This window comes from Opisthorchis viverrini (assembly GCF_000715545.1).
Source record: "Opisthorchis viverrini unplaced genomic scaffold opera_v5_179, whole genome shotgun sequence".
Classification (NCBI taxonomy): Eukaryota; Metazoa; Platyhelminthes; class Trematoda; order Opisthorchiida; family Opisthorchiidae; genus Opisthorchis; species Opisthorchis viverrini.
Window position 1 is genome coordinate 45,304 of NW_008751828.1, and position 27,935 is coordinate 73,238.

The window sequence follows — 27,935 nt, forward strand, 5'->3', positions numbered from 1 at the left end:
ACAGGTTTGAAACCGTCACAAGTCACATGCTCAAGCTTGGCTTGAAATGAGGTGCGGACCTATTGTCTGATAGGTTGCTAGATTGGCTTGTTATGCAGAAGAGGCTGTTCATACCAGTTTGACCCTCATTAAGGTGCTGTACGCCAACTCCCGCGACCGTGTAAAGGTCTACGGGAAACCCTCTCCTGAGTTCATCAAATCAAGTGGTGTCGGACAGGGCTGTCCTCTGTCAACTTTGTCATTGATACGGTCATGGAAGACTCACTACCAGCCCCTAATGCGTGGGGTCAAAGTGCTCCCTGGTACATCGAGTACGCAGACGACATAGCTCTTCTAGGATCTGACTCCGTGGTAATGCAAATAATACTAAATAATCTAAATAATTCTGCCTCGCGGTTTGGTATGCGCTTCACAACTGCAAAGTGTAAAGTGCTACTGCAAGACTGGGTGGGTTCGAACCCTAGCCTCATGCTTGCGGATGAACCGATTGAGGTAGTAGACAAATTTGTTTACTTGGGCAGCTGTATCAGTTCCGGTGGTCTCGCGAAAGATGATAGTTCCATCCGGATTGGGAAGGCCAGAGCAGCTTTTGCGAACCTACTTCACCTGTGGCGTAAGCGTGATATCAGCCTCCCTGTCAAGGGTCGAGTTTATAATGCTGCGGTGCACTCCATATTACTATATGGATCAGAAACCTGGCCGCTGCGCGCCGAGGACGTCAAAAGACTTTTAGTGTTTGACCATCGATGTCTTTGGAGCATTGCCCGAATCTGGTGGGAACACTGGATCGGCAATTCTGAAGTACGTCGAATGGTATTCGGGAGAAACAACTCACCCTCGATAGATAAACCCATCATATTGCATAAGTTGCGCTGGCTTGGCCACGTGCTGCGCATGCCAGCTGACCGACTTCCTCGAAGGGCTATTTTCGCACAACCACGTGAAGGGAGGCAGAGAGCCAGAGGCGGTCAAACAATGACTTGGCAGCGAAGTATGAAAGCCATTACCAGCAAACTCAGCTGTCCTAGTCACTGCCGTCTTCCTGGATGGGACGGGCCACATCAATGACTAGAGACATTGTCATACATGGCCCAGTCGCGCTCTCAGTGGCGCTCGTGCATCCAAGCTATTGCCTTCACTGCATGGCTCCTTCTCCACCATCCCGCCCCCCACCCCACTTGACAGCCCACTGACAGTGCTGGATTTATGCACCAATTTATCAGCTGCCGCCTCCAATGCGCAGTTATCTACCCCACCGTCCCAAATCACCGGTTCACCTGTAGCATCCTTAAGGTTCCTAGCTGTCACGCCACACGAAGGAAACACGAGGGCTGGCATACTGCCAGGTTACCCAAGCATAGACAGCGGAGGGCGAGAGGCAGAGGTTGGGTTCGAACCAAATCATCGGTGGACGAAAATGTGACAGCTGCAACCACTGTACGACGAGTACGCGGTTATTACAGCTGACAATGATGATACCAGTTTGTCCACCGAACCGATAGTTTGTGTATCATTCCAGCTAAAGAAATTATTCTATTGTTAGGGATAGTTCTAGTTAAGCTCGGTTTATGGCGGACCGCTCAAGTTATTGTCTATGGTGCACCTCAATGTACGCTTCCATAGAAATCGTGGGATCATTGTGGGGTTACCCGATTCGTTTACGAATTGTGTTCGTTGATTTGAATGCAGCTAGCAGATGATTACTCAGCTTGGTTTGATTCGGTTATTTTGAACGTGATAGCGGATGTGTCGGCCCAATTATTGTAAACTATTTGGCGAACCGATGCCAAGTGTCGCGGTCATCCAACGGTCAACAAAGTACTGTGTCCTTAACAGACGGTGATTCTACTTCCTTGCAGTTATTTGGTTGTAGAAATAGCAGGGACAGTTTTCATCCGTTGTGACTCGAAATTTCACAGCCGTACCAAAGATTTGGATCCAGTCTTGACAATTCAACGTAGAATCATGCACGTGGCATTCACTGTTAGACTTGAACATTTTGGAAACACGAGGACTGAGCGCCACAGTAGTAGTATGTTTGATTTACTGGGGATGCCTCTGCAAACTTGTGCCACTATGGTTGCTGGGCTTGAGTAGTGAGAAAATACCGTGTTGAGGATTGAGATCAAACATTTATGATTTCTGTGCACTTTCTTGTTGATTCTTCTCCGTTGGGCATGCAAAAAACAGTTATAATCACAGATAGTCTCACGCTAATTGTCCGCCTGGAATTTCGCTATCTTCGCTACCCCCTGTTTCTGGTCGTAACATTTTCAAGAAACCGTGAACACTGTAAGCCTGTAAGTGGTCACTTCTCTGAAGAGTCCACAACGATGTTCTCTGTCGACCGTTATTCAGTACGAAGACTCTCAAAGGTAGGAAAGTTCAAACAGCCTCTTCCATGTAAGATTCTATGTCCTTTGACGACGTCTTTCCATTAGACAACCCTACTTGCACTGATCATGAATTCGTTCACGATCAATTTCAGAAATATCTTTGTAATGTACTACTCATAAGATTGCTGAAAATCCATCGACAGCCCACGACCGGTTTCGCCCTTCTTGGGGCTCATCAGGTAGGCGCAGTCCCCGGGTTTCCGTCAACCTTATGTTCTACTTGAAACCAAATTGGGTACCTTAGAGAACATGAGAATCATTGAGGCATGATGCGTGTTGTTGCTACAGAACACCCACGTCAAGTAGAACATAAGGTTGACGGAAACCCGGGGACTGCGCCTACCTGATGAGCCCCAAGAAGGGCGAAACCGGTCGTGGGTTGTCGATGGATTTTCAGCAAACTTATGAGTAGTACATTACGAAGATATACATGTATCGCGATGTTTCAAGTATCGTAGGGACTGAAACATGAGGCGGCCTTGTGCAGCACATTCAGTTGCCAGTATCGGAGACAACCAGGTGGAACTTTCATTACAGCATCCTTAAGGCGTGGTTAACATTGGTGCGCCGTAGGCATGGTAACGCTGTTAACACCAAGTAAGTGGGAGTGATGTTAATTTTCTCCGGATAGTCGTTCTCCTATTGTTTAAAGCCTCCCTAATGGTGCTAGTATCACCAAAGGCAACAAGGCAGAACGGATTTTTCCTTCTACACATAAGCTACACTTCACTTCACCCGAGAGATTTAAGACCATGTAAGATACACCAGCATGTATCGCTCTCAGCCCAGTGAATATAAGTGCAAAAGCGTAGCTCAGAAGTCATCCGGTTAGCTCTGTTCGATTGCAGCTCACCGGTACACTTTAGACTGACTTGTTCTGAATCGAGCAATCAATCGCCGTTTGGTTGTTCTCCCTGTAATACCCGCATATATTTTCGTTTGTAGTGCCTAATTTTGGAGCGATCCAACGGCGTGCTGGAAATGAGATAGCCAACTTCAAGCGGGTTTGCAACCTGGAAGAAAGTGTTCCGGTTAAAGTTAGTACTTTTTGCATCTCTTTTAGAAAATTTCCCATGAACACATGTGCATAGAAGATAATGTGGATAGTAGATGCATGGTAAACGTTTTCATTGTGGTAGATGCATGCGGAACGAAACTTAACGTACCGTGAGAAAAATCCGAACCACAGAATCGTTGATTGGCAAACCTGAGTCGAACCACCGACTGACAACTGCCCAGTGGGTGCTTGGTTTACCGAGATCGTAGAGTAAGTAGCATCATACCCAAGTCACCGGTGACTTAGTTTAGTTTATTTAGTTGTTTAGTAGTTTATTTTAATTGAAAACGTTTTCCATATTTTGCTAAGTGTTTCAGTTAGGTTTAATAACGTCCTCATAGTAATTAACGTATCTCAGTGCCTTCAGATATCACGAAATATCCATAACTCACAATCTCGATCACTTTTAGTAGGGTCAAAACACCGGAAACGGCAAGCACTTAATCTCGAAACAACCTTCGGAATCACTGCAGCAGCGTCTCCCTTCATTTGCTCCAAAAACTACGTACGATTCGCCTACCCACAAACAAAGTGTTGTGGATCATTGATGATCGTGCGCCCGATTATACTATGGAATCATTCTGGTGCGTAGCTCGCTGCCCAGCACAAGCCTGTCCAAACTTGTTAAACTGCCCGTAGTATGCCGGTTAATCGCCAAGCTAGGGAGGCAATCTTGGTATGGCACATGTTAATCCATGTGATTTTAAGGATTAGCCGTTCATACTTCCAGCACTGATTTATTGGTTTGTGAATTAAGCCATTTCGTGGAGATCGGAACACGCATTTGGCGTGGCTAGTGCATCTCATCCTACCGTCATTTTTTGACATCTGCGCCACAGACCAACCCTCACTAAGTTCAGTTAGGATGAAGTACAAGTTGAATCGGAAATGCAGTGTACCTATCTAATGTCTGTCAGGAGTATTTTCACGGTAATCATTTGTTCAAACCCTTACCAAACTATTCTTATCTGCGTATGAGTTTTGATCTACAACTGCTTGTCGAATGCACCCCGTAGACCTGCTTGATTCAAGCGACTAAAACATACAGACGACTAAGGGATCAGGAAGCAACATGCGCACCAATGGTCCCTCCATGATTGGTGATGAAACATCTGCAAGCTAACTGTCAAGTTCGGCGAATAGATCAACAGCTACCTGACATTCAACTAGTTAACGAACTCGAGCTATTAATATTTCAAGGTTCGCCGGTGCCATGGGACATACACCTCGATACTAGGTGGAGTCGGTAAGAAGGGTTGTGGAAAAAACCAAGGGCAAAAACGTGGATTTTTTGTCGTGCAAATCATGCTGAGTGCCAGCTCATATTAGGCACCTGCTCATTTTGTACTCCAGTTCGGACATCATCTCATCCTAGAGTTGGTAACTCGCTGGTTTCTGGTTCACTGGCCGGGAGGACTGAGCGGCAAACCCATTTGCAGTTCGTGCCCATCGGCTCTGTATGGATCCTGGCCTCCGACATTCTATTAAAACCCTAGACAATCTCTGAGTGAACGACCGCTCGCCGTAACTAATCGTATTTGTGTGGCCTATGCTGACTTCAGCCCTCATGTTATTTGCTCTTAGCGTCCGAAAGTGGCTGCAGATTCGAAAAAAAGGCGCGCCTCTCCATCTAATAAAGCCATGTCAACAGAGCCGGATTTCACTGAGGAGTACTTGAGAGACCTCAACAACCATGGCGAACTGAAGCGATTCACGGTTCCCGTATTGCGTCAGGCGCTGAAATTTCTCAATTTGGTCCCACTGGGTACGAAAAAAGCAGAGTTGATCGCACAGATAGACAAACATTTTGCTGAACGCTCCTGAGACTTTTGTTTTCATTTATACCACTATTTCCCAATCAGCATACTTTTACTGTGCCTCACAATGCAATCAATCCAGTTCGTTTTCCTTTCAATAATGCAGATCGGGCCATGCATCTGGGATAGATAAATGTTGGCATGTTTTACGCTACGCAGACAGCCCTACGTCCAAATATGAGTTCACTCATGTAGTACAGTTGTACGCGGATAATAGCCACCGTAACAAAAATGAGTGGTTTAGTCGGTCAAGCAGAGCATCCTGACCATCTGGCTTCGTTTAAAGTGGGGCACAAATCATGTTAGACTGTAAATGAGCTCACAAACCGGTTTAGCCAACTGTTAGTACCATATATAGAGAGGTTAACTTCTATAAGTGTACGATATGGGGAGAAACTATCGGGACGAAATGTTCGTCAGCTTGTGTAATTGAAAAATAGAATCCATGAGTTGCGAACTGTTCACATCAGCCCCTGGTGGTTGCAATTTTGCGCCGTCCCGACTGTGGTAGCTTTCAATTGGTTACCACTAAATCTCATCAGAAACGTATGGGCTGCCGTACTAAGCGTGGCCCAAGCCACTGTTTACCCACTATTTCTATTGACTTTATAGTGAATGGTCAAACGCACTCTGTTTAAAAATTGAGAAAAATCGTTCAAGGAACAGTACTACAAACAGTAGCAGCAGTAATAATATCCATGACAATAAGTAGACAAACAATCATCGAGGTTGAAGCCGTGCCTTCATCTATGTAAAAACAAGTTCGAAAGAAAGGAAAGTAAACGTATAAAATTGCAAGTCGATTGCAACACATGGGGCCCAAATGGAATCCATTCGGATAAATGTAGCAGTTGGAAAGGAGGGACGTTTCTTCAATATAGGATAGGCTTCTTATCAGAAAGGCGTGAATTGCCTTACAGATAGCGTGCACAAAAGAAACAAATGAAAGGAATGATCAAAGCTGAGGGACCGATGGATTCAAAAAGTGAGAGCTAGAATAGTTGAAACGAAATACGGAATTGCACTACTCCACGGGACGAGGAAGAATCCATCGGACTAGGCAACAGGTGAGCTGGGGTCTACTGAAATTCGGGTTGAACGGATACGTGTCGTGAGAACGGAACCGGAATACGGTTATATGAGTATTGCTAAAGTGCTCGTAAGGCACGGTGATTAATAGAGTGAATGAGAGGAAATATAAATATCAGTTCAATCGTAAAAGTTCGCTCTGTTTGAGGTAAACCAATGAAAAAATAGAAATGCCCGGTCGTGCCGTTACACGAACAGTGTGACGGCGACTAAAACGGTTGCGAGAGTTTAAATAGGGAATGCGCTAATTAGATAAAACAGTACTGAGAGGAGCCAGATGGATACAATACGGAGCTTAAATATGAGATGAACTAATCACTGGGCAGTGAATATACGCGGATTTCGAGGAAATGAAGAAAGCCCGTGTAGAGGGTTGGTTGTGACAGCTGAGATTGAGCAGTTGTCCCCAAAGGGAGTTCTTTACAGTCTCACCGAACGCACTCACCCGCATATTATTATTATGAGGAGGTTTCTTCACAAAAACTGTTAACTGCAGCAGAATGAGAGAGAAATGCTACAACTTCGTCTGGCTTGGCTGTACGCACATCGCCAGAATGTGGTACCAGTGCGATGCTTCGCTTTTCGGTAAGTGGGTTGCACGTTGAGTGATTCGGAGTTGAGTGCTTGTTCTGTACCTCCGAAGCCTCTGCATTAGTATCCTCTCCAGGCACATTGTGTGTAGTTGAAACTTGATCTGAAGAAGCGTTGTCCACCCCGTGTCCAATTGTAGACGCGACTGCGGCGGCCATCGAGACTTCTCGAAGTCGCACGACGTGATGATCCCAAGCACTTTGAAACATATCATGACTGTCTATTTTTAGCGGTCCGAATCCTTGCGCGAAATGTGAACCACATGAGGAAAGTGCACAGTGATCGGAGAAATTAACCGGTGAATGTTGGTTGCTGTGGGGAGCTGTAAAAACATTGCAAACAAACAGACGGTTGAGTGAAAAAAGGCGTGCCACGCAGCATGATAGGACACAAACATTAGATCTTACGCAGTCATACATAGCCTGAGAAGGGCGACGTATTCAGTTGTTCACTAGGGCGTGGCCATTCATTAGAAGTGCAGTGAAGTACCAAGTGTTGAGTTACAGGACAGTTGTCAGGGCGCACCCAGACAGAAGAAAAAGTACATGTGCAGAGAGTGACACATCCCCAAGGTCACCATCGGTACGACGCGTCCGGGAAGTAGGTAAGTCGGCTGCTCTTACCAAGCACGGCTTAGCAATAGACGACCAGCGTGGTGGGCCTGAGAATGTTCACGACCGGAACACCACCATTGGCTGTACGGAGCGAACAAGTGGACGACCATATTTGGCTAATTAGACGTCCTATATATTTACGCAGATGTTCTGTATGTTTTGTCCTGGCAATACAGCCGTGTCCCCAGTTCTCTATCTTCTCCCTATCCCGTAGTCTGGCAGGCTCAGCGCAGGCGTAACCAATAGCTCGACCACCGCAAGACACAACAACAGTCCATCTGTAACTCAACTGAGGGTTGTTTCTCGTAAATACAACAGAAATGATACATGAGTTAACCAAGGAGCATGAAAACAACGAATTAATTTACCGGCTTTTTGGTGGACGATTGATAAACGTCTGGCAAGCAGATAATGCTCAGCAGTGATTCGGAGATATTGCAAGTTGGTGACGGCCTTTAGGGAATAGTCTGGCACAAACCTAGCCTCGGATGCCAGTCGTGCGGAATGCACAGTTGGGTCAGATTTGTCGCACAGATCCGGAAAGATTGCATTCACACCTGGAGACGAATGTGTAGGTATGACGATAAAGCAACACATAGAATTTAAAGGAAAACACCTGAGAAGTAGTTGTCAGTTTGGGCTGAAAAGACGTAACGATTAAAAAAAAACCCTGAGAGAAAACAATCGAAAATTTAATTGCACTCCAATGATACAGAAAACCGCATACAATGGTTCGATCGAGGAAAGACAAAGGTGAGAATATGAGATGAGCGCAGCTGCTACCAAACATGGACAAAAAGCAAAGAGGATCAGTAACGGGTGAAATATATACCTGATTAGCTGTTCTTGGGCTCTCTGCATTTGCCAGCATATAACAAAGTAAGTACAAACGACAATGGCCGTACGTAAATAAGTCCAATGGAGGAAGTACAAACTACATTAACAAGTCCATTGCGAATGAAATAAGCTGTGACTGCAGAATGAACGTGTGCAACGGACCTGTTGACTTAATTACCTCAGCTATTCCACCATGGATGACTTAGAAATGCCAACCTAACCGGAAGATTTATCAGAAAAAGCATCCCGAAATTAAAAATATAGACGACTGGTTAGGAATGTCCCTCAGATCACTTCATGAAGACATTACGCCTATCTGTGGACTATCTCCAGTGTACTAACATTGAGTTATAAATCGAGGTTGATTAGGCCAATGGGGTACAAAGATAAGAAGAATGTGGATGTGTTCATTCTTTAGTAAAAAGGTGCGTGCCTCATTCTTTCTATCTGTTGACTGAAACGTAAGGCGGCCTCGAGAATAATTACTTACAAACAAAGAATCGGAATATCAACAAACCATTCTCAACTACTGGCGTTATAACTGCCACTTTGCAACAATCGAGTCTTCAAAGCAGTAACACAGGTCACTCGTTTAGTGAAACAAATCAGCACGAAATTCACTCAATTATAACGTGGAAAAAACGCTGTGTGGGAGTCCCAGTTGATGAGAAACTGTTTTATCGTAACTGGTTGAGCATTATAATCCCATAATCCAATGGTTGTAGCATGGCACGCTGTGCGGTGATAGAGCTGGTCGGTTTGGCGTAACCAACAGCTATGATTGGGTCGTGAACACAGGCCAACTGATCAGCTGATCTCTGCTTATTGCCACAGGTAACAAAGTTGTTTGACGTTCATGAGTTATATTGCATTAACTGGACCGACGAAAACGAGTTTGGGCAATCTGCTCAGCACTGACAGAATCACGTTACTCCATTGGCATACAAATTTGTGACATACACTAGCAACCGATCAAGTTAGCCTGTTGGGATTGCATTTTTAACCCTCAGGAACCATCGGTATCCTGTGATAAACGGTTCTGTTCCAAAGTCCTACCGGTTTGATAACCAAACCAGAGCGGCCAACTGCCGGCGGACATTTGCAGTACGAACAGCATAAGCCTTCTTGCGCGGTACTCAAGCTGATGACTTGAGTGGTCGGATGCCACTTACAGAAGCCACTCAGGGGATTCATGAGGAAAATGCTTCCAAGATCGCCATACTCTGAGCGGCGATTCTGACGGGGTAGGCAGACCAACAAAACAACACAATCAGCTGATATTGGTAAGCTGGGTTCCCACCAGGTTCTCAAATGCTTCGACGGAATAAAAATTTGACCAATGTATCCTGGCTTCGTTTCCGGTGACTATGTTTGAGTTGCGGCCAGCCGAAACACCAACAGGGCCGGCTAATCAGAAAATATAAGGTAGCCACTGTAAAGTAGTGCAAAGCAGATGGCATGAAGAAACCATAACGTTACGCGTCGTTCATAAATGAATAAAGCCCCCATAAATGCGCATATTTCGCGCAAGTCCAAACTAAGGCATACTAACATCCAAAGCCACAACGATTCGCGATTCATCTGAATATTGATAGCACAGGTGTATTTACTGGTTGTTTGGTCTATTCACCGCAATAGTTTTTAAATGACCCGTAATAATATTTGTATCGGCCAATCATTTCGTAATGTAATTTCACCCCTCTGCGCCACCAGTGCAGACTGTGAAATCAGTCAAGTATTCCAACAAGTACTGATGAACGAGTGAGTTCGAATCTGCTGGTCTCATTAATTCCTTGAGCACGAAAATCTGTCAATGTGTTTGCGAATCATGATAATTGGTGCCTCTCCAATCCTAAGATTTTATGCGTTGGAAAATTAGGTGCTCGGGAGAGGCCTTTGAACAACTAAGGATCTCTTACAGTACACAAGGTTCTACGGAAATCGCCGTTATTAGGGGGTATCTACCTTAAGGAAGGAGCACAATCATACTAGAAAAACGGATAACATTAACCAATCGCAGGTGAGGCTATTGGATTGGTTGCAGCGAAAGTGAATAAGGTCATCGTCTCACGTGGTCACTCGAGAGTACTCCGATATAGGTGGAAACAGAAAAACAAACAATGATGAAATCACAACCCCGTTGTCGATGTATGGTGGCCGAACAACCGTCTGACTGACACCAGTCAGTTTACGTTATGCAAAACAAACGCCAGGCTGAATTCCATGTGAACATCCACAGTAAACATCTGCGCATCGTCACCGTAAAGTGCCTTAAAGAGTGGAGTTGAATCGTCTTCGGACATCTCGAACGAAAAATTCACTTTAACATTCCAATGTAAACAAACGGCGTGTTGAACATGCCTGAAATTTTGCCTTCAGATTTCCTGCGGTAATGAGTTAATTAAACAATAAAGCTAAGTAAACTGACTTTCTCATTCTGACAGCTTGCAGGTGGAAAACTTGTGGCACACAAAAGAGTATCGCGTCCGTGAGACCTGGTCACATTAGTGTCATCAGGGCTGGGATGTGCTTATTCGGAGATCGATCATATTCACAGTCTTGTGAAAACGGAATTCCCATGAAATAGAAAACCCTTTTAAAAATTCGTCAAACCCCGTTGATATCCCATACTGTTCTCTACTGGGTCCCCTGAACTGCAAATCTCGCGGTAAACAGCAAAAGCGAGATGCTACTACGAGGCTGAATACCCGTTTTGTGTGAAATCTAACTCTTCAGTGTGCAACCGCCCACGTAGTTGTTAGTCATTGTTTCATCAACCTTTGAGCCGTTTGATTGTCAATTTTCATATGTAGTATCATACACAGAACATCATCTGCAGTGACGTAGCGGACTGATGTTGCCATAACAGTTCATTGTCGTCCCCTGCAGCATGTAGTGAGACGTAGTAGCAAATCACCCTTCACGATGTAGTCATGCAGACCAGTGAAGTGTACAGTCAACGCTAGGCTCTTAATCGTCAACAACCTAACCTTAAGTGAGCAGTTTCCATTGAAGTTCAATATCGGTTAATTAGGCAGGCATTCAGATATCTGAACACATGCCTCTGTCTTAGCTTCATATGTTTGAGGTGAACAGTGGTCAGGTTATCTAGGGGTGGTAGCAGCATTGACGTCATTCTGCATAGATACATGAAGTCAGCAGTTGGGAATGTGTGCCTCATTGGGCCTGGAAGGCAACAATCAAGCGAGCTGGACACATCATCTTCGAAATCCACTCGGATGAATGTTTTTCTCAGGTTATGGTTGGCCACATCTTTTGAATAAAACAACCTTACTGGATTGACGGCAAAAATTTCCGATTCTATGAGTGTTAAGGAACATGGTGCACCTCGTCAGCCCACCTTGAAAGCTTGTTTCAGCCAATGTTCTCAGCAGTTCTCTTGATCGTTAGCGACTCGTTTTCATTTAGTGCACTGACAATAAACCTGAGGTTCCTATCTATGACATGATCGGAAAAAAACATTCTCGCGAACCAAGTTGCACTTGCTGTATAGGCATAAAGCCTACAACCCTGTCTATGGTGTTTTTCAATACATCGACCTTTTAAACGGGTCATATACCCGTCCAACCGATGGCACGTCGGAAAGTGTTTCTACTCTGAGCTTTGTGTGTAAAGCTGACTGTCTAAGGAACCCCTTAAACTGTTATATAAGCGACGAAACTGTGATTTCTTGCTCTATCATCAAAAAATATACCACGGATATCAGTGGAAACTACTGCTAGTTGTCAGTTAAAGCTGACGACATTACGGTTTTGTCACGTACATGCCGGTCAACTATCAAAGCAACTTGATGGTAGAACTCTACAATGAATTTGTACTGCCGATTGAGAATAAAACGCAAGCGGAGGTCTTCTGGACGTGCAGTGGTCAAGGATAGTTGTGTACTATAACTCTGAACACAATCATCTAGGTAATTAATTGTTCCTAGCAGCAGCCATACAAAATGAAAACATCCGGAACACACATGACTGCTTGATATACACAGGGTCTGAGTCGAGTCTATGAAGTCTAACGTGTCTCTAAAACTGTACGGGCTCAGTCAGAAATGAGTCAGTTTCAGTCATTTCGTGGTTACATGATATCATCATCATGAAATATTTAATTCGAGAATGCAAACAAATCACGCTGAATTTTAAAAATATTCGACAGCGGTTCGAAGTCTCTCATCAATAATAACTATTGTAGCTTGAAGAATTGTGAGCCAACTTTGTCGGTTATGGTTATTACTTCATGTCTGCATGATATGGCCCTGGCGGTCTGATCTGGTAAGCCATTGAAAGTTACCATGAATGGATCGTAATCGGTTTCTAAACGAAGCGTTAAATTCACTCTGCATGCCCATAGGAAACGGACTAAACCGTAGCCACCGCAGGGTCACAACACTGTTCTATCAGCTCGTCATCTGTACCCAGATACGCTCCGAGAAATTCCGAGCCTGATATATCAGGGAATGAGGGAAATCCGTGGGCACATGAGTTGGGGAACCTACGGACGTGAAAAATTAAAGCAGGCGGAACCAATCAAGTTAACAAAAACCATCAGCGTCGAAAAATTACTTGAAAGGCTATTGGACTAGCTACTCACGTGGTCTGTGCCGAGAAATTCTTCTTCACTGTCGACTCATCATGGAGGCTTTCACTAAAGTGAGGGATGCAAACGGACGTCCGGGGGGTTAGACAGATCGACGGGTCGCTGGTTGTCTAAGGGATCTGATTGGACCCTGATTTCAAATCATCAGCGGACGGCATACAGGGCGATCGGTATCGTAATTGACTACCGACTGTTTAAACGGAAAGCACATTGAGCATCCTAGAGGAAGAGCGTATGAACTGAAAGTGGTCCTCAGCTCTTAGCAGTAATATGACACCACGCGCTGCCACCGGAGTCTCCGGCACAATCGCCGTCCGTCATCAACCGCTTTATCTGACATTGTCTACCCGCACCTTTCCATTGTTGGTTAGCTTATCCAAGGAGTTATTCAGCGTTCCGTTGTTACCTCAAACTTCGCCCATTTCGACAAACGACCTCAACCCATAACACAGTGGAAACTGGCCGATCGATTGAGACCACACACGTGGTCAGATCACGAACTACTTGGGTCACAGTGAGCTCCGGTGAATGAGCAGAAGTCCGTATCAAACCGGTAAACTTCAGTCGTCCAGCAAACTCACTCCCCGTGTAACTCTAAGAATTTGTCCTCAGGAGATAATTAATTACCATCTCGCCAAACTGTCCAGCATACATGTCCTTCATTTGAGATGCAATTTTATCAGTAGGGAACATGATTTGTGACACGGCTACCAACCGAAACACCAACTAAATTTCTACTCGCATTCCGACAACACTTGAATTTCGCTGCAGCATTCCCGTTACCAGTCAACAGAACACCTGCAAAAATCGTCCAACGCAGTTAAATTAATATTGAAAACAGGAAGTGGGCTGAGGAAGCCTCTGAAATACAGGCAGTCGGAGCATGCACACACTCTCCCAAGCTGTTCCCACTGCTCGGAAGTCCCAGCCTGCGTCAGTGAAACTGTAAGTGAATGGCAGTGCAAAACAATATGCACCGAGCCGCATCTGATGTAAACCCCAAGTGATAAGATCGGCAGTCAAACGTGCATAGTGGTGCATCAGTAATTGTTTCGAAGAGTGAAACAGAACTATGAAACGTGGAGATGAATAAAGGCCTACCGATAAACCAGAGTGTTAAGTAACTGTTTCCTCCATGCGTAGAATCCCATCACGGACCCCAAGTAGTATTCGAAACCAGAACTATCCAGGTACGTACGGCTGATAAGTAGTGGGATCCAATTCCATATAGACAGGATATCAAACTCCTGAGATAGGGCACACGTGAAAACGAGCTTGCCACGAGACACTTTGAATTGTGTCGGAAAAAAGCGCAAGCAAATTTGAAACAACTTACGCTTGAGAACCGTCTCGCCAAACATTACGAAAGGTCCAGCCTCAAACAAAAGACCCTCGTTCCCGATTTTGCACAGAGCACGTCCTTGGAGTATGAGTATCGCGTAATTTGCCCACTGATTCGGCAGGTACAAAATGTTGCTTTCTTCATCCTTTGGACTGTAAGAAGCGAAAATGTCAGCACGACGTTAGTTGCTGTGTGAGGTTGCCTGATTTAAGTCGAAGCGAAACCTACGTCATGTTAGTACGATTCTAGCAGGGGAGATCAGTAATTAATGGTCAATCACTTGAACTGCAGCGCACCACAGCCCGAGGTGAATTCGTCTATCCAAACAAACTTTTACGCCTAAACACCCTGGGCTAAAATGTTACTGCTTGGTAAGACCGAGGAGCCCATGGAAAATAGAGATGGAGTCATTTAAATAATGTATGATATGTGAAATTTGGACAACAAAGTTTGATCCCTCGTTTTCATGAAATTCAGCTGTTCCTTGAGACCCTTGAGTGAGAATGCTTGGGATTCTGATATCAGTGGAAAGCTTGGAGCCCACACAACAATGGTCATGCACGACGCGGTTACTGCTCCACGAGGTTGATCCACTAGAAGTGACCGCAGTAAAAACATAGACTAACCGATGATGTGCCTACAACGTCAAACATGTGTTTAACGGGACCGTCAGGGTCATGCAAAATAATTAAGCTAACGCTACCATTATCCTAATTATGAAAGTTTTTCAAGAGTTATAACGAACCATAGCATAGGAGACTACGAAGCACCAAGTAGCGCAGAACACAATATTCCTACTCAGAACGCTAGAATAGATGGATGATGAATCCCTCCGAAATCGTAATTACTGTCTTACCATAATGTTGTGCATTTGATGTTAAAGATGACAGATGGACTGTTCAATATTTTGAAAAAGCATCTGCTCCAGTCAGTTCAACCAAACAGCTTTACTATGAACAAACCGTGAGCTGAAATAAATTAACATCATACCTAGGAAGAAAATCCACTGATATAATACATAGATCTAATTCGACCATCACGGAACAAACAGAGACGCTATGTCCAGTTGCTGCTCAGTTGTTGACCCATCCAAGAAGTTGATGAGTACAATCGACTGTTTGAATTCTATAATCAACAGTCTAACTTATTTCTAAAGACTGAGTGAGGGTTCCTGCAGGCATCTATCTGACAAGTTTTAATCTATACTTCGTGGTCTAAGACTGCATCAGTTTTATCATGAGAAATAGACACCGTAGCCTGAATCCCCCAAATGTATATTCCCGAACCACAATTTACAGTGATTAGTCTTCTCTAGCTTAAACGTAACGAAAAGCACCATTTTTAAATATCGGTACAGATTATCACTTTCAAGTGCCCCAGATCCCTGCCTGTCGGTGAACCGACTGTGGTTGGTATAGTTGGTGATCCGATTGTAAGTCGGAATCATGATGCGAAATTTGTATCGAAGTGGGGCTTGATAGTGGGATATAGGGTGAGGGCGAAGAGGCCGAGATCTCCGGTTCTGTTTGCATGAATGGAGTGAGGTGATAGGTGCTCAAAAATGTTGTTAATACACGCATAAGTCGTTGTCAGTCCTATTGTGGCAGTAAACGGTAGAATGAATGAAACGTTGCGAATACACAGTCTTCATTTGCATTGATGACTAAGAACAGGCGAAGTGTAGGTTGAGTGTGGCGAGGTGGATTAGGAGGCTCCTAGAAGTTCCTGTCCGTTATCTAATATTTGCTCCGGAAACGACAGGCTTGGAGATAACCGATACGCAAACCGCTAGCCGATCTGAATGAGCTCATGTAGCAGATCACCATCTTAGCCAAATGAACACTCGGATGAATTATGAAGCTACGAATATACTGGATTTGCTTAGTCATACGAAGAATTCTTAGACCTTATTCCACCTTCGTATGAGACTAGATTAGGTATCAAGAGTGATAACTAAGGCCCGGAATTAATTGCAATAAAACTATGTTCATCTGCAGATATTTTAGCCACATAATAAGGATGAAAGAGTAAGCGATTAATCCGTCGATCAATGGAATTCCTCAGTCTTTTCACATACTAGAACGCCGATAATTCGGTAGTTCCCTGTTTCGCTGCTCTTCGCGCTTCATCGTACACAGAGTAAGCATTATCACCAACGGGTGGACTAGATACTTGAGATGTTCAGCGTCGCATTTAGCTGAATTTTGATGAGGTCGGGTATTTTATGTTACCCGGAATCGGGTGTGCGCTGCACGAATGTGATGGGAAGGCAATCCATACCTTTGCTTTGGTTATGGTTAAGCCATATAATGTATTGGCTTGAAGGCAATTTAATTACATGCGCCCAAACTGGGGAATCTGTGCTAGCTTACTGAGAGACTCCTGCGACATACGCGGTTGAATTCTTATATTCCTGTAGTTAGTCCTGGACGATCTCCGTTAGTATATACTGCAAAATTCTTTTTCATTAGAACACGATATACAAGGGAAAAAGAACCATCAAAAGCGGTAAACTAGAATAAATTTATAAATACTAAAATGCGCAGTGGTGGACAGTGCAAAAACGTTCTATCATTACTATATGCATGCGCGTCAGAAATCTCGAAACTACGCAACCGCATTTACATAATGCGCTACCATCTTCAGGAAGTTCAAATAAGTAGACACGTGCCGGAAGAAAACGGACTGTTGTCGTGCGCTGTGGCACCAAGCAAACGACAGATATCAGTTAAAAACAACGTGCATTGGTTGTTTCTTGCAAACAAGTGCCAGAACCCCTGAACACAATTTCATTAAAAAAATCAGAATCTTAACAATAACTATTGCGGGACCGAGTTCACTAGTTTGCGAGTTCACGAGTAAGAAAACACAACGCTGAAAACTCTTCGACGGCCCACGATCGGTTTCGCCCTTCTTGGGGCTCATCAGGTAGGCGCAGTCCCCGAGTTTCCGTCAACCGTATGTTCTACTTGAAACCAAATTGCACTGTTTTCGAGAAATACACTCATTTGCAAATCAATCCAGTAATTACGGACGTCAGTCTAAAGGGAATCAGCCCAACCACAAAGAGATGAAGCCCAATGAATTTGCCATCGTTGTTCTTTGAAATGAACTTCGTGGAAAAAAAATAGATATGGATAAACAGTCAACTTAAAATCCTCCAACAGGATACTGAAAATACAGCAGGTTTTCATAAAGGAAACTACTCACAAGGTTGTTGAAAACTCTTCGACCTTGTGAGTGGTTTCCTTTATGAAAATATACTGCGATATCTCGAACATCGTGTCAACTGAACCATGAGGCGGCCTGTGTGCAGCACATTCAGCTGGAGGACATCATAAACAAGAGATTCAGTTAAGTCTCCCGTGAAAACCAAACTGATTTGCAAATGAGTGCATTTCTCGAAAACACAACGCTGTCCTGGTCCCTCATCCACATAGTGCGCGCCGACATGGGTTATACTTTCAAGAGGATAGCTTATTGATGGCGATGACGGGTGATCGGTGCACAGTGCTCACCTAGCAAGACCAACGAGATGAACTAGTAATCTGCTCGTTATTCTTCACTAAAATTGCTGGCAATTTAAGACCATAATGCAATCCGTTGAATTTAGCGATGAAAGCCTTCAAACAGACCAGAATATCAGAGTTCCACTGAGAGCTGGGAGGTCCGAAAAAGTAATCAATAGTTAGTCAAAGGATGTTTGTCCGAACTTATTCTGGGAACAACATAGAGAGCATAGCAGCCTGCTTTTTGAAAGAGGACAAGGAATTCCATTAGATTTTCTATTACCTCGACGGTCAAGTAATACGGCGTCTGAATCCACCTAATAAAAGTACATCAACTCAACGTTGATCCTTGGTTATATCTTTCCGTAGATTAACGTCTAAATTGTGTCTTTCAAAAGGCCGGGCGTCGATAACTATGTTAATCAAACGTTGTCAAATTAATGCAAACTCTTTCTGCCAGTATTTAGTCAGCTGGCTATACCGTCACAACTCGCTAATTGCAAACAAGACATCCCAGATGGATCTCAACAGAATTGTAAGAAAGCAGCAGACGGGGGACTTTTTTGTAAAACTAAGTGAGGACAACAGATGCAACTGTATCCGCGACAAAGCCGTGCAGTTATCTCCCATCAGGAAAATTAGGCAAGAATGGGGATTGCACGGATGTAACTTACCTTGAGTTGTAGCGACAAAATAACAATGGAGACAGAATGAAACATTTCGAGATGAAATATTTAGACTCACTTATAAATACACTCTCCCACAATATTTGAATTCAGGAAACTCTGGAGAACGGAGTAGCAAACAAGGTGTTCTTGAAATGACTCCACATCTGTGAAGGGAAGGAAAGTACGAGTAAATAACCTGACAGATACCTAGTAGTTGTACGACAAAATAAAACGAAAGCAATCTTGTAATGATCGTAAGGAGTTGTAATGTGCGGGTGCAGCCGGGATATCTGAAAGCACTGTACTGAGAACCGGGATTTTCCTAAGAACTTCCACTTAGTAGAAAGGTCGGGCGCGAATGTCATTGGACAGCAGTGGTCACCAGCAGCGAGGAAAACCGTTTCGGGTTCCACCACATTTCTGCTAGATCTGGTTTATTTGTATGTGGTTTCGACAGGCTTCCGATTTTGATTTGCGCGCTTGCCATAATCCCCCATCAGATTCACGGTTAAAATTGATCAATAACGTACAAATGAACAATTATCGACCACAACCATGAGTATCCAGTATACTCTGAGGGGAAAATTTATACCGATCAATTTCAGCCAAAGTTTCCACCTAATCATGTACTTAGGGGGAAGTAAAGTCCAACAGTTGTGATATCATGATGGTGCAGGTGGGACTGTTCGGTTTCCAGTTCAATTGCTGCAACTTTCCTGAATTGAAAATAAACAGCCATGTTACGTCGTGTGATCGAGGAAACCATGGATAGGATAAGCACAGTACACGCCCTTCAGTTTTGAAACTGTCCTACGAGCAGACTGAGAACGCCGCTGACAATGATGGCTGCTAAGCAAACGAAGTCCGTGTTGATAGCGCAAAATAGTAGATCGTCCATCACTTATCCAAAAAACGAAATAATGAGATTCCTTGTTCAACAGTTCGATTTGGCCCTTTGAAGGTATAGTGCTAAATATGAACGATCAGCAAACATCGCCATTTGGTCTCGATAATAAGTTAGAAGACGGTTGATACCGAAAATAGAAACAACAGCGGCTAGCTAATCCAGTCGCTAAGAAAAACTTAGATCTTTGAGACACGGGAGTGCGAAACTTAGTTGTTCATAAACCTAATCACAGACGTCTTGCTTTACAGATCGCAGACATGTATTCAAATGTATGCAGCGGTCATTTCCACACCAGCATTTCTACCACGCAACTGAGGACTGATAAAACTCAACTCGGAAGAGTATTTGCAATGAAGGGTGACAAAAATCTGTAATTCGAATGTATGGAATAGAATGCACAGGTCAAAAGGTGAAGCACAAATGTGTTGATAGATGGAATACTCACATTCTATGAAACAATGTCAAATTAGCCATAACACGTAAGTAACGTATACCGCAACAAGAACGTTAACAAGACCGTCCGTTGGCGTTCAAGGAGAGATTGCACGAGTGCTAAACGGAACATAACCCGCTGAATTTGACAAAACTAAAATTATCTTGTACAGACTAAACATACTAATCATAAAGTTGCTGAAAACTCCTCTGTTGAAGAGCACCACAAACGAGGGATTCAGTTGGGTCTCCCGTGAAAACCAAACAGGTGTGAAAAATGAGGGTATTTTGCTATTTCGTCTTGTCGGATGACATGCACATTATAACCATTTAAGAAGGATAGGGTAATGTCAGCGCCACTTAATCATAACGCCAACTGGCCTAGCAAAACGGACGCTGCTATTGATCAAAGCTATCGAACTGAAGTCAGCACCGCAGAACAAATGGTACACTTGTAAAGAATAAAAAGCTACTCATCTTAGAATTTTTCACCCCTTTCGCACCTACCTCTCTTAAGACTTCTTTACCCACGACAATCAAGACCTCACAAGTGACCCAGCACAGTCTGAGCTGACTTCGATCGATGAGACTAGAAGACCAACTAAAGATTGAAAGTCGCTTTTTAAATCCGAGAACCGGTGCGCTGTTTCGTCTGAAGAAGTTCATGAATGAAGGTACAGGACACTAATTAAGGAACGACTATACACTTTCCCTACAAAAGAACGCGAAAAAAAGAGTGGGAAGGAAGGTGATAAACGGACTGATAAGATGGCCATTCGGTTATGAAAAATAAGTAGTCGAGGGCAGCCAGATTATTCATCGTGGTCAATCACGGCGAGGGGACCTGATCTCAACCGATCTACGGGGCTCAAATTTTGTTCATCTGTTTCATCAATATGTTACTACCTGTTCCAAAATAGTTTCTTCTAGGATTTTATTCCAGGGGGACCTAGCGGAATCTGTCAACTAGTCTTCAGGTTACCATTTCCCAACGCTCAAGTGAGAAACCTAACAGCACAAGGCGTGAAAAGGATTATTTACTGTGGGAAGGAGTGAGTCGAACATGCTGACGACGGGTGTTCTACCAGCTGATTACCTAAGACGTTGTTCCACGTCTGAACTATGTGAATCGGCACTCAGTTGCCGAATGGATAAACAGCCGAAGAACGCCACTTCCATCAATAATTCAGTTGCGTGAATTGTATAGTGAATAAGATGTCCACAACGTCACGAGAGAAGTATATTTGTATGCCACTTATTATTGAAGCAATAAATGTCCAACAATTCCATAGTCGGCTAAAAGCAAGTTTCAAGTCTCCCACACAACGAACTTGAGTCTTCATTTGTACGTCCATGATATACACCATCCTACTTGGGTTTTGTATCATTATTCGTTTTGTCACTGGTACAGCCTGTCGAAGAGGTCACTTGCTTATCAGTACAGATCCGGCTAATTTCGGTTGCTCTAATTTTGACTGACTGACTCACTTGAATGAATAGTTTCGGGACTTTCCACTCAGCCACGATAAAACTGTGGTAAATACATACAACCTTCCCGAACACAGCAATATTTCGGTACGCAAACAAAAACTCCAAGCTGATTCAGTCTCCATTGAAGAAAGACTGGCCAGAAGAAATAAAACCGGTCATGCTTCTTAAATTGGTCCGTTCCCAGCGAACCTGATAGAACCATGCTTCGCTTATGCAAACAAACTGAGCTAGATCACGCTGATTTGCACTCCTACTGGCAACAGTAGAGAGAAGTGAAAGGGAATCCGCCGCTAGATTTGCATGAAATATGCAAATATGAAGTTGCGCCTAAATCACGACTCTGCATAAAGGAAGTAGTCATGAAACAGAAGCCAGCATATTCTATGCAGAAGAAATAGCACTGTCGTAAAGATTCAGTGACCTCAAGAGAACTGAAAGAGTGAGGTAGACGGGCGAGTTAGTGCATGGTGCAAGGCGTCGATCCCATGTATTCGAGTGGTGGTTTGTGTAATGGGATTCAATATATCGTCGAACAGAGCGGTGAGGCGTGATGACCAATCTCCACGGGGACACCATTCTAACCGCAATGGCTATCGCCGAGCACGAGTGCTTGATGCGTACAACAAGGCACAAATAAGAGAATCCGTCGTTGGAGTCGTAGCATTATACTTAAATGATGCACACTAGTTTCCCGTTCCGGGATTCCATCAATAATTCAGTTGCGTGAATTGTATAGTGAATAAGATGTCCACAACGTCACGAGAGAAGTATATTTGTATGCCACTTATTATTGAAGCAATAAATGTCCAACAATTCCATAGTCGGCTAAAAGCAAGTTTCAAGTCTCCCACACAACGAACTTGAGTCTTCATTTGTACGTCCATGATATACACCATCCTACTTGGGTTTTGTATCATTATTCGTTTTGTCACTGGTACAGCCTGTCGAAGAGGTCACTTGCTTATCAGTACAGATCCGGCTAATTTCGGTTGCTCTAATTTTGACTGACTGACTCACTTGAATGAATAGTTTCGGGACTTTCCACTCAGCCACGATAAAACTGTGGTAAATACATACAACCTTCCCGAACACAGCAATATTTCGGTACGCAAACAAAAACTCCAAGCTGATTCAGTCTCCATTGAAGAAAGACTGGCCAGAAGAAATAAAACCGGTCATGCTTCTTAAATTGGTCCGTTCCCAGCGAACCTGATAGAACCATGCTTCGCTTATGCAAACAAACTGAGCTAGATCACGCTGATTTGCACTCCTACTGGCAACAGTAGAGAGAAGTGAAAGGGAATCCGCCGCTAGATTTGCATGAAATATGCAAATATGAAGTTGCGCCTAAATCACGACTCTGCATAAAGGAAGTAGTCATGAAACAGAAGCCAGCATATTCTATGCAGAAGAAATAGCACTGTCGTAAAGATTCAGTGACCTCAAGAGAACTGAAAGAGTGAGGTAGACGGGCGAGTTAGTGCATGGTGCAAGGCGTCGATCCCATGTATTCGAGTGGTGGTTTGTGTAATGGGATTCAATATATCGTCGAACAGAGCGGTGAGGCGTGATGACCAATCTCCACGGGGACACCATTCTAACCGCAATGGCTATCGCCGAGCACGAGTGCTTGATGCGTACAACAAGGCACAAATAAGAGAATCCGTCGTTGGAGTCGTAGCATTATACTTAAATGATGCACACTAGTTTCCCGTTCCGGGAATGGGAAAACTGGATTGTTTATTATTGTTATTATTATTATTATTATTATTATCAATGCAGTCAAGAGCAACATAAAGTAAATTTCAAATAAACGATACTTACTGGATGCTAAATGCCTAAGAGCAGCTATCTTCAGCTGTGGAGATAATCGAGAGTGGCGCTGCTTCTCTGGCATGCTGAACATGCGAAAGTCGCGCCTGCGTACCAAACGTGGCTGATGATGGACATTGTCAGCTGTGAAAGCGGATAAGATGGGTGAACAGTGAACGTGTGCATCGAGTTTCATCAAAATACGACGGGAAACAAACCAAAAGAGTGCGAACCCAAAACCATCTGGCCGCTTCTCTTTTCGAATATGGCGAAGTGTACGTTTGATGAATGTAACGCATAAGGCTGATGGAAACAAAGATGTGTTTCGTACACCCGAATAGATCCTCACAATGGAAAATCTAAGCGATCCAGTGAATGTCCTGGAATTAATGACACATCGGGCACTAACTTGATGCGAAAGAGAGTCACAGGAATTACAAAGAATCTCTTATTTACGGTGCTTCCTAACCGATTGTGCGAGAAGATCACCTCAAGGTTCACATAGGTCAATCTATATCGGTGTGATCATTAGGCGTGGTGCGGTAAGGCAGGTCAAAATTGAAGACAACTTATTGGTCTCGCCCTGATCGGTGCCCACTAGATAAGGCGCAGTCCCGGAATTCCGTCCGTATTTTCTCTTATGTGAAAACTACATGGCACAAGTAATGGGCGTTCAACTTATCTGGATAGCCAATTAGCATCGGTGAGAAATTCGAAGGAAATCTGAGTAGGTCTCTCATTTACGATAGTCTTCAAAGTCCTCTTGAATCTTCCGTACACATGAATTTAGTACGTAAACTAGGTATAAATACGATTACAAGTCGGTGTCCGGGTAAAATACGGATTGGTTTAAGTTTGAAGAATGTGTCCCAAATAGGATGGAAGCAGTAGTGAGTCGTTGGTGAGTTTCGATCAATGAAGTCCTCGTAATCATGGACGTTTTTCTCTGCCTGGTTTGACAGAACATTGCGCGGAGTTGCGGCCTACTTGTAAGGCGTAACGTTCACGCGCAATATTTGAAATATCATAAGGTCCCCCACACCAAAATATGGGCAACAGTAGGCAACTCAGTTTGCACTTCGGAGAAGTAACGCTGTCCTCCCTTAGCGAAATTGGCAGGGTTAGTCACCTTCGGTTAGTCACTGGAAAGCTCTACCACATTCACTCTCTCCTTCGAAAGTTGAGTCGTACACTTCGGAGAAGTAACGCTGTCCTCCCTTAGCGAAATTGGCAGGGTTAGTCACCTTCGGTTAGTCACTGGAAAGCTCTACCACATTCACTCTCTCCTTCGAAAGTCGGATGAGTCGTACAATCAGATTACCACCGATAATCGGATTATATACTGCTACGTTAACTCAGCGCAGCAATTCTTAGCTTCATCAGTGTGTATCCCACGCAGAATTACTCGATATAGCGAGCAGAATTGATTTCAACCCGTCCAAACACACTTATAGGCCAACGACCATCTACCCTACCTGAGCTACCAACACTTTCCTCCATAGAAAACACTTGTAAGCATATCATCTTAATACCACTAACCCCTGATCATTCACACTCATCATAACCAGTTACCATTGCACTCTTTGGTGTACTATCGGGGACTCTACCAGTAATCTATCCTGCTCAGATCACACAGGGCTGATGACATTGACAGTCACCTAAACAATCGGTTTTCTTTTCTGCTCCAGAAAGTTTTCTATTGTCTTTGAGTGGCTATCTCAAATTATCGGACCAAATTACCTTCTGTTTTTTCTCCAGGAAAGCCGAAACATGGAGCACACATTCACTTTCTTTCTTCTCATATTCAATCTTTCTGCCTTCAAATCAAGACTTCATGGTCATTTGAGACCCTATGTGCTTTAATCTCATCGTCATTTTTTCCGTTTTTGCTGATCCTCTCTTGTAGTTTAAACTTCGCGTAAGTGACACTTAAAATAGACTAGGAATAGACTTTCGTATGAGTTCCTTGGTAGAGAACTTTCTCTGCATTGTCGTGAGTCCTCAATCAGCCGTACCGACAAATCAGGTCCTGTGTGGTGGACGAGCAAGAAGTTACTCCAAGGTCAAAAATAATAGTCCTGAGACCACCATAGACGAGAGAAAATCGATAACCAGGGACGATGGCTCGATCCTTAGGAGTTACACATCTTTACTTCAAAATTTATATGCCGTCTACCAAAAGAAATTGGGAGCTCGCTAATACACCATGCTATCGATTTCCTAGAGGACCTGGTTAGTTTAGAGTCTCAAAGACTAGCGCGATGGCTCGATCCTTAGGAGTTACACATCTTTACTTCAAAATTTATATGCCGTCTACCAAAAGAAATTGGGAGCTCGCTAATACACCATGCTATCGATTTCCTAGAGGACCTGGTTAGTTTAGAGTCTCAGAAGACTAGCGTTAGCCGAATAATTTAATTAACTATGGTTATGAAACAAATCTTAAGCAACTACGAGAGTGGAAATATGCTACCAGGATTCGGCTGTACGGAATAGAAGTTTCAACAATCAATTTTCATAGGTCAGAGAACTGTACAGTCGAAAACGTTATAGTGTGCAGTAACGGTTGACACGCAGTTCGTTTTCTGAGGTATGTTCCTTACAGTTTGAATTGTGCTTTCTCTTACAGGTCGTTGAGTTATTCAAGCAGATTGACTTATCTGGAGTAATCTGATTGTGTATCCCAACTATCTAAAACACGGCTTGACAAGTGGCAGACCATACGTTTGTATTTCGATCAGATTTGTTCATCAAAGAAACTTGACAGCTGACTACTGTTTCATCACTCTGAGTAACTGATGCTCACTGGGCTTGTGGCTGGATTCCGCAAAGATATAGTGCAACATCAAAAAACTATCTCATAAGTTAGCCTCCGTTTCTGGTCAGAACCACTGACCAAAAAGAGGGAAACTACCAGTGAAATATTTGACGGAAGTGGGTAGGTGAGGTAAGAAACACTGAACAACCAATGTGAAGTATCAGGTTTCATGCACAGTAAGCATTAGGTTACCAAAGGTTACACGATACCACCTACAACAAGAAGTTAAAAAGACATTCTTCGCAATGAACTGCATAGCGCTAAGCAAACTATGAAAGCTTTAATATTCCGGAGAATGTTTCATCCATCTTTAGGTTTCAAAGAAGATGCCGGAGTAGAAGAATACTAATTTGTACCCATACTGCTATAGACCTGGAATAGTTGCGTTGGTCGGCAGAACTTCCGGAAATGCAACTATCACAACACTTTGAATAAGTGCAACGAATATAATGACTAAAATTGTCAAATATTCACGAAGTATGGAGTAGAAATATACTGACTGAGAGCGTTTCATCCCCTAGCTATGTAAGGCAGCTCCTGAGGATAAGGAATGGAGTAGACAAACGGAGTTAGGTGCAAGGCTTTATTTAAACACTGTATAAAAATATATGTATATAACGCTTCGCGTCGTGAATTCAAGAACTTGATTTTATTCGGTTTCTTTAGTTAATGGGCGGTATAAATAAACTAAACTGAAGAACCGAAGGCCGCATAGAGAAAAAGAGCACACAAGGACCTTGAAAAAGTCAAGGCAGCACACGACTCACTCAAAATATCCGTCTCATCGACAATTTCGGCTTGAATAATTTCTTCTATCACATCCTCAAGAGTCACCAACCCGATCATTTCACGGTAAGGATCACCCTCGCCTTCTGTGACCAGACGCTCGACAAAAGCCATATGGGCTCGTCCTGTGTGGAAGGTGATAAAGGTGAGCACTGGCGATTAGGGTGTTCAAAGAACGACGCGGAATGCAGAATGCACTACAAACCTAGTTCCGGGCATTGGGTGATGACCAAAACGATTCCCCATAACAGCGGCAATAGCCCCCGATTACACCTGAGAAGGCTCACTGGTGAATTCATAAACGACTTCAAGTAAGGTCTAAGTTCACAGGCTGAGCCCCCATGGATTGTTCAGATAAAGTAGGTCAGTGGGAACAATGGTGTTGGAAACTTCTTAATTCGATGGTGCTCCCAACAGGCAGTTCCACTAGAGTGAAGGACGTCAAAGATCATAAGGAGAAAACCAATCACACAGGAATTCCAACCAACCTATCGAATGTCTGGATTCCGGGAACAGTTGTTATGCGAATGGTTCAAATCAAATGTAGTATACACAGACGTCAGGTCGTTGGTTGATTTCCTGTTCTAGGAAACTCCGAAGAGTATCAAGAAATAGTGACAACCGACTGAAGAGTAACCAAGTACTTAGTAGTGGTTCTGATAACTGATTGCTGTTTTTACCAACTGAATACTTTTAATCAGTAATCACGCTCATAAATGAGCATCAAGTCTTCCGTCGACAATCCAAGCGACGAAGACGCATTTTACAATCCAATGAGCCAAGAGAGAGAAAACCGTTCTTTTCAGTTCACACTAATAGCCTTGTGGCCTAGTGGTATTGAGGCTACACTAATGGCGGACCACGGAGACCTGAAAGGGAAAATATTTATCTGCCACTTTATCCGCCGAAAACAGATCTACCAATATCAGTGTGCCACCGTCATACGAAGTGATGGATCATGACTATCATACAAAAAAGTATTGATAGTCCACATGTACCCAGATAACTCTGGATAGAATTACTTGTGGTAAACGACTTTGAAGACTTTGACCCTTGGGCAACAAGATTTGTATAGTCCCAGTATGACCAAGGTGTCTCCCGATTAAATAGGATGTGTCATTGATCACACGTTGACAGGCGGCTCTAAGCAGAACCGAT

The 27,935-nt window shown here is 43.6% G+C and overlaps 2 protein-coding genes across 2 annotated transcripts in view; one reads left to right on the top strand and one right to left on the bottom strand.

Annotated features, from left to right (window-relative positions):
- Positions 1-5,331, top strand: part of T265_07445 (hypothetical protein) — a gene marked incomplete at both ends in the record, with an annotated part of 44,500 nt that extends 39,169 nt beyond the window's left edge. Inside the window, 2 exons of the mRNA XM_009172974.1 lie at positions 3,342-3,433; positions 5,038-5,331. Of these exons, the coding sequence (XP_009171238.1) occupies positions 3,342-3,433; positions 5,038-5,277 (332 nt within the window). The remainder of the gene's footprint in view (positions 1-3,341; positions 3,434-5,037) is intronic.
- A 571-nt stretch (positions 5,332-5,902) lies between these two features.
- The window catches only part of T265_07446 (hypothetical protein), a gene marked incomplete at both ends in the record, with an annotated part of 36,493 nt that continues 14,460 nt past the window's right edge, over positions 5,903-27,935 (bottom strand). The window contains 6 exons of the mRNA XM_009172975.1: positions 5,903-7,272; positions 7,933-8,121; positions 14,349-14,506; positions 18,608-18,695; positions 23,186-23,317; positions 26,759-26,902. Coding sequence (XP_009171239.1) covers positions 6,818-7,272; positions 7,933-8,121; positions 14,349-14,506; positions 18,608-18,695; positions 23,186-23,317; positions 26,759-26,902 — 1,166 coding nt within the window. The remainder of the gene's footprint in view (positions 7,273-7,932; positions 8,122-14,348; positions 14,507-18,607; positions 18,696-23,185; positions 23,318-26,758; positions 26,903-27,935) is intronic.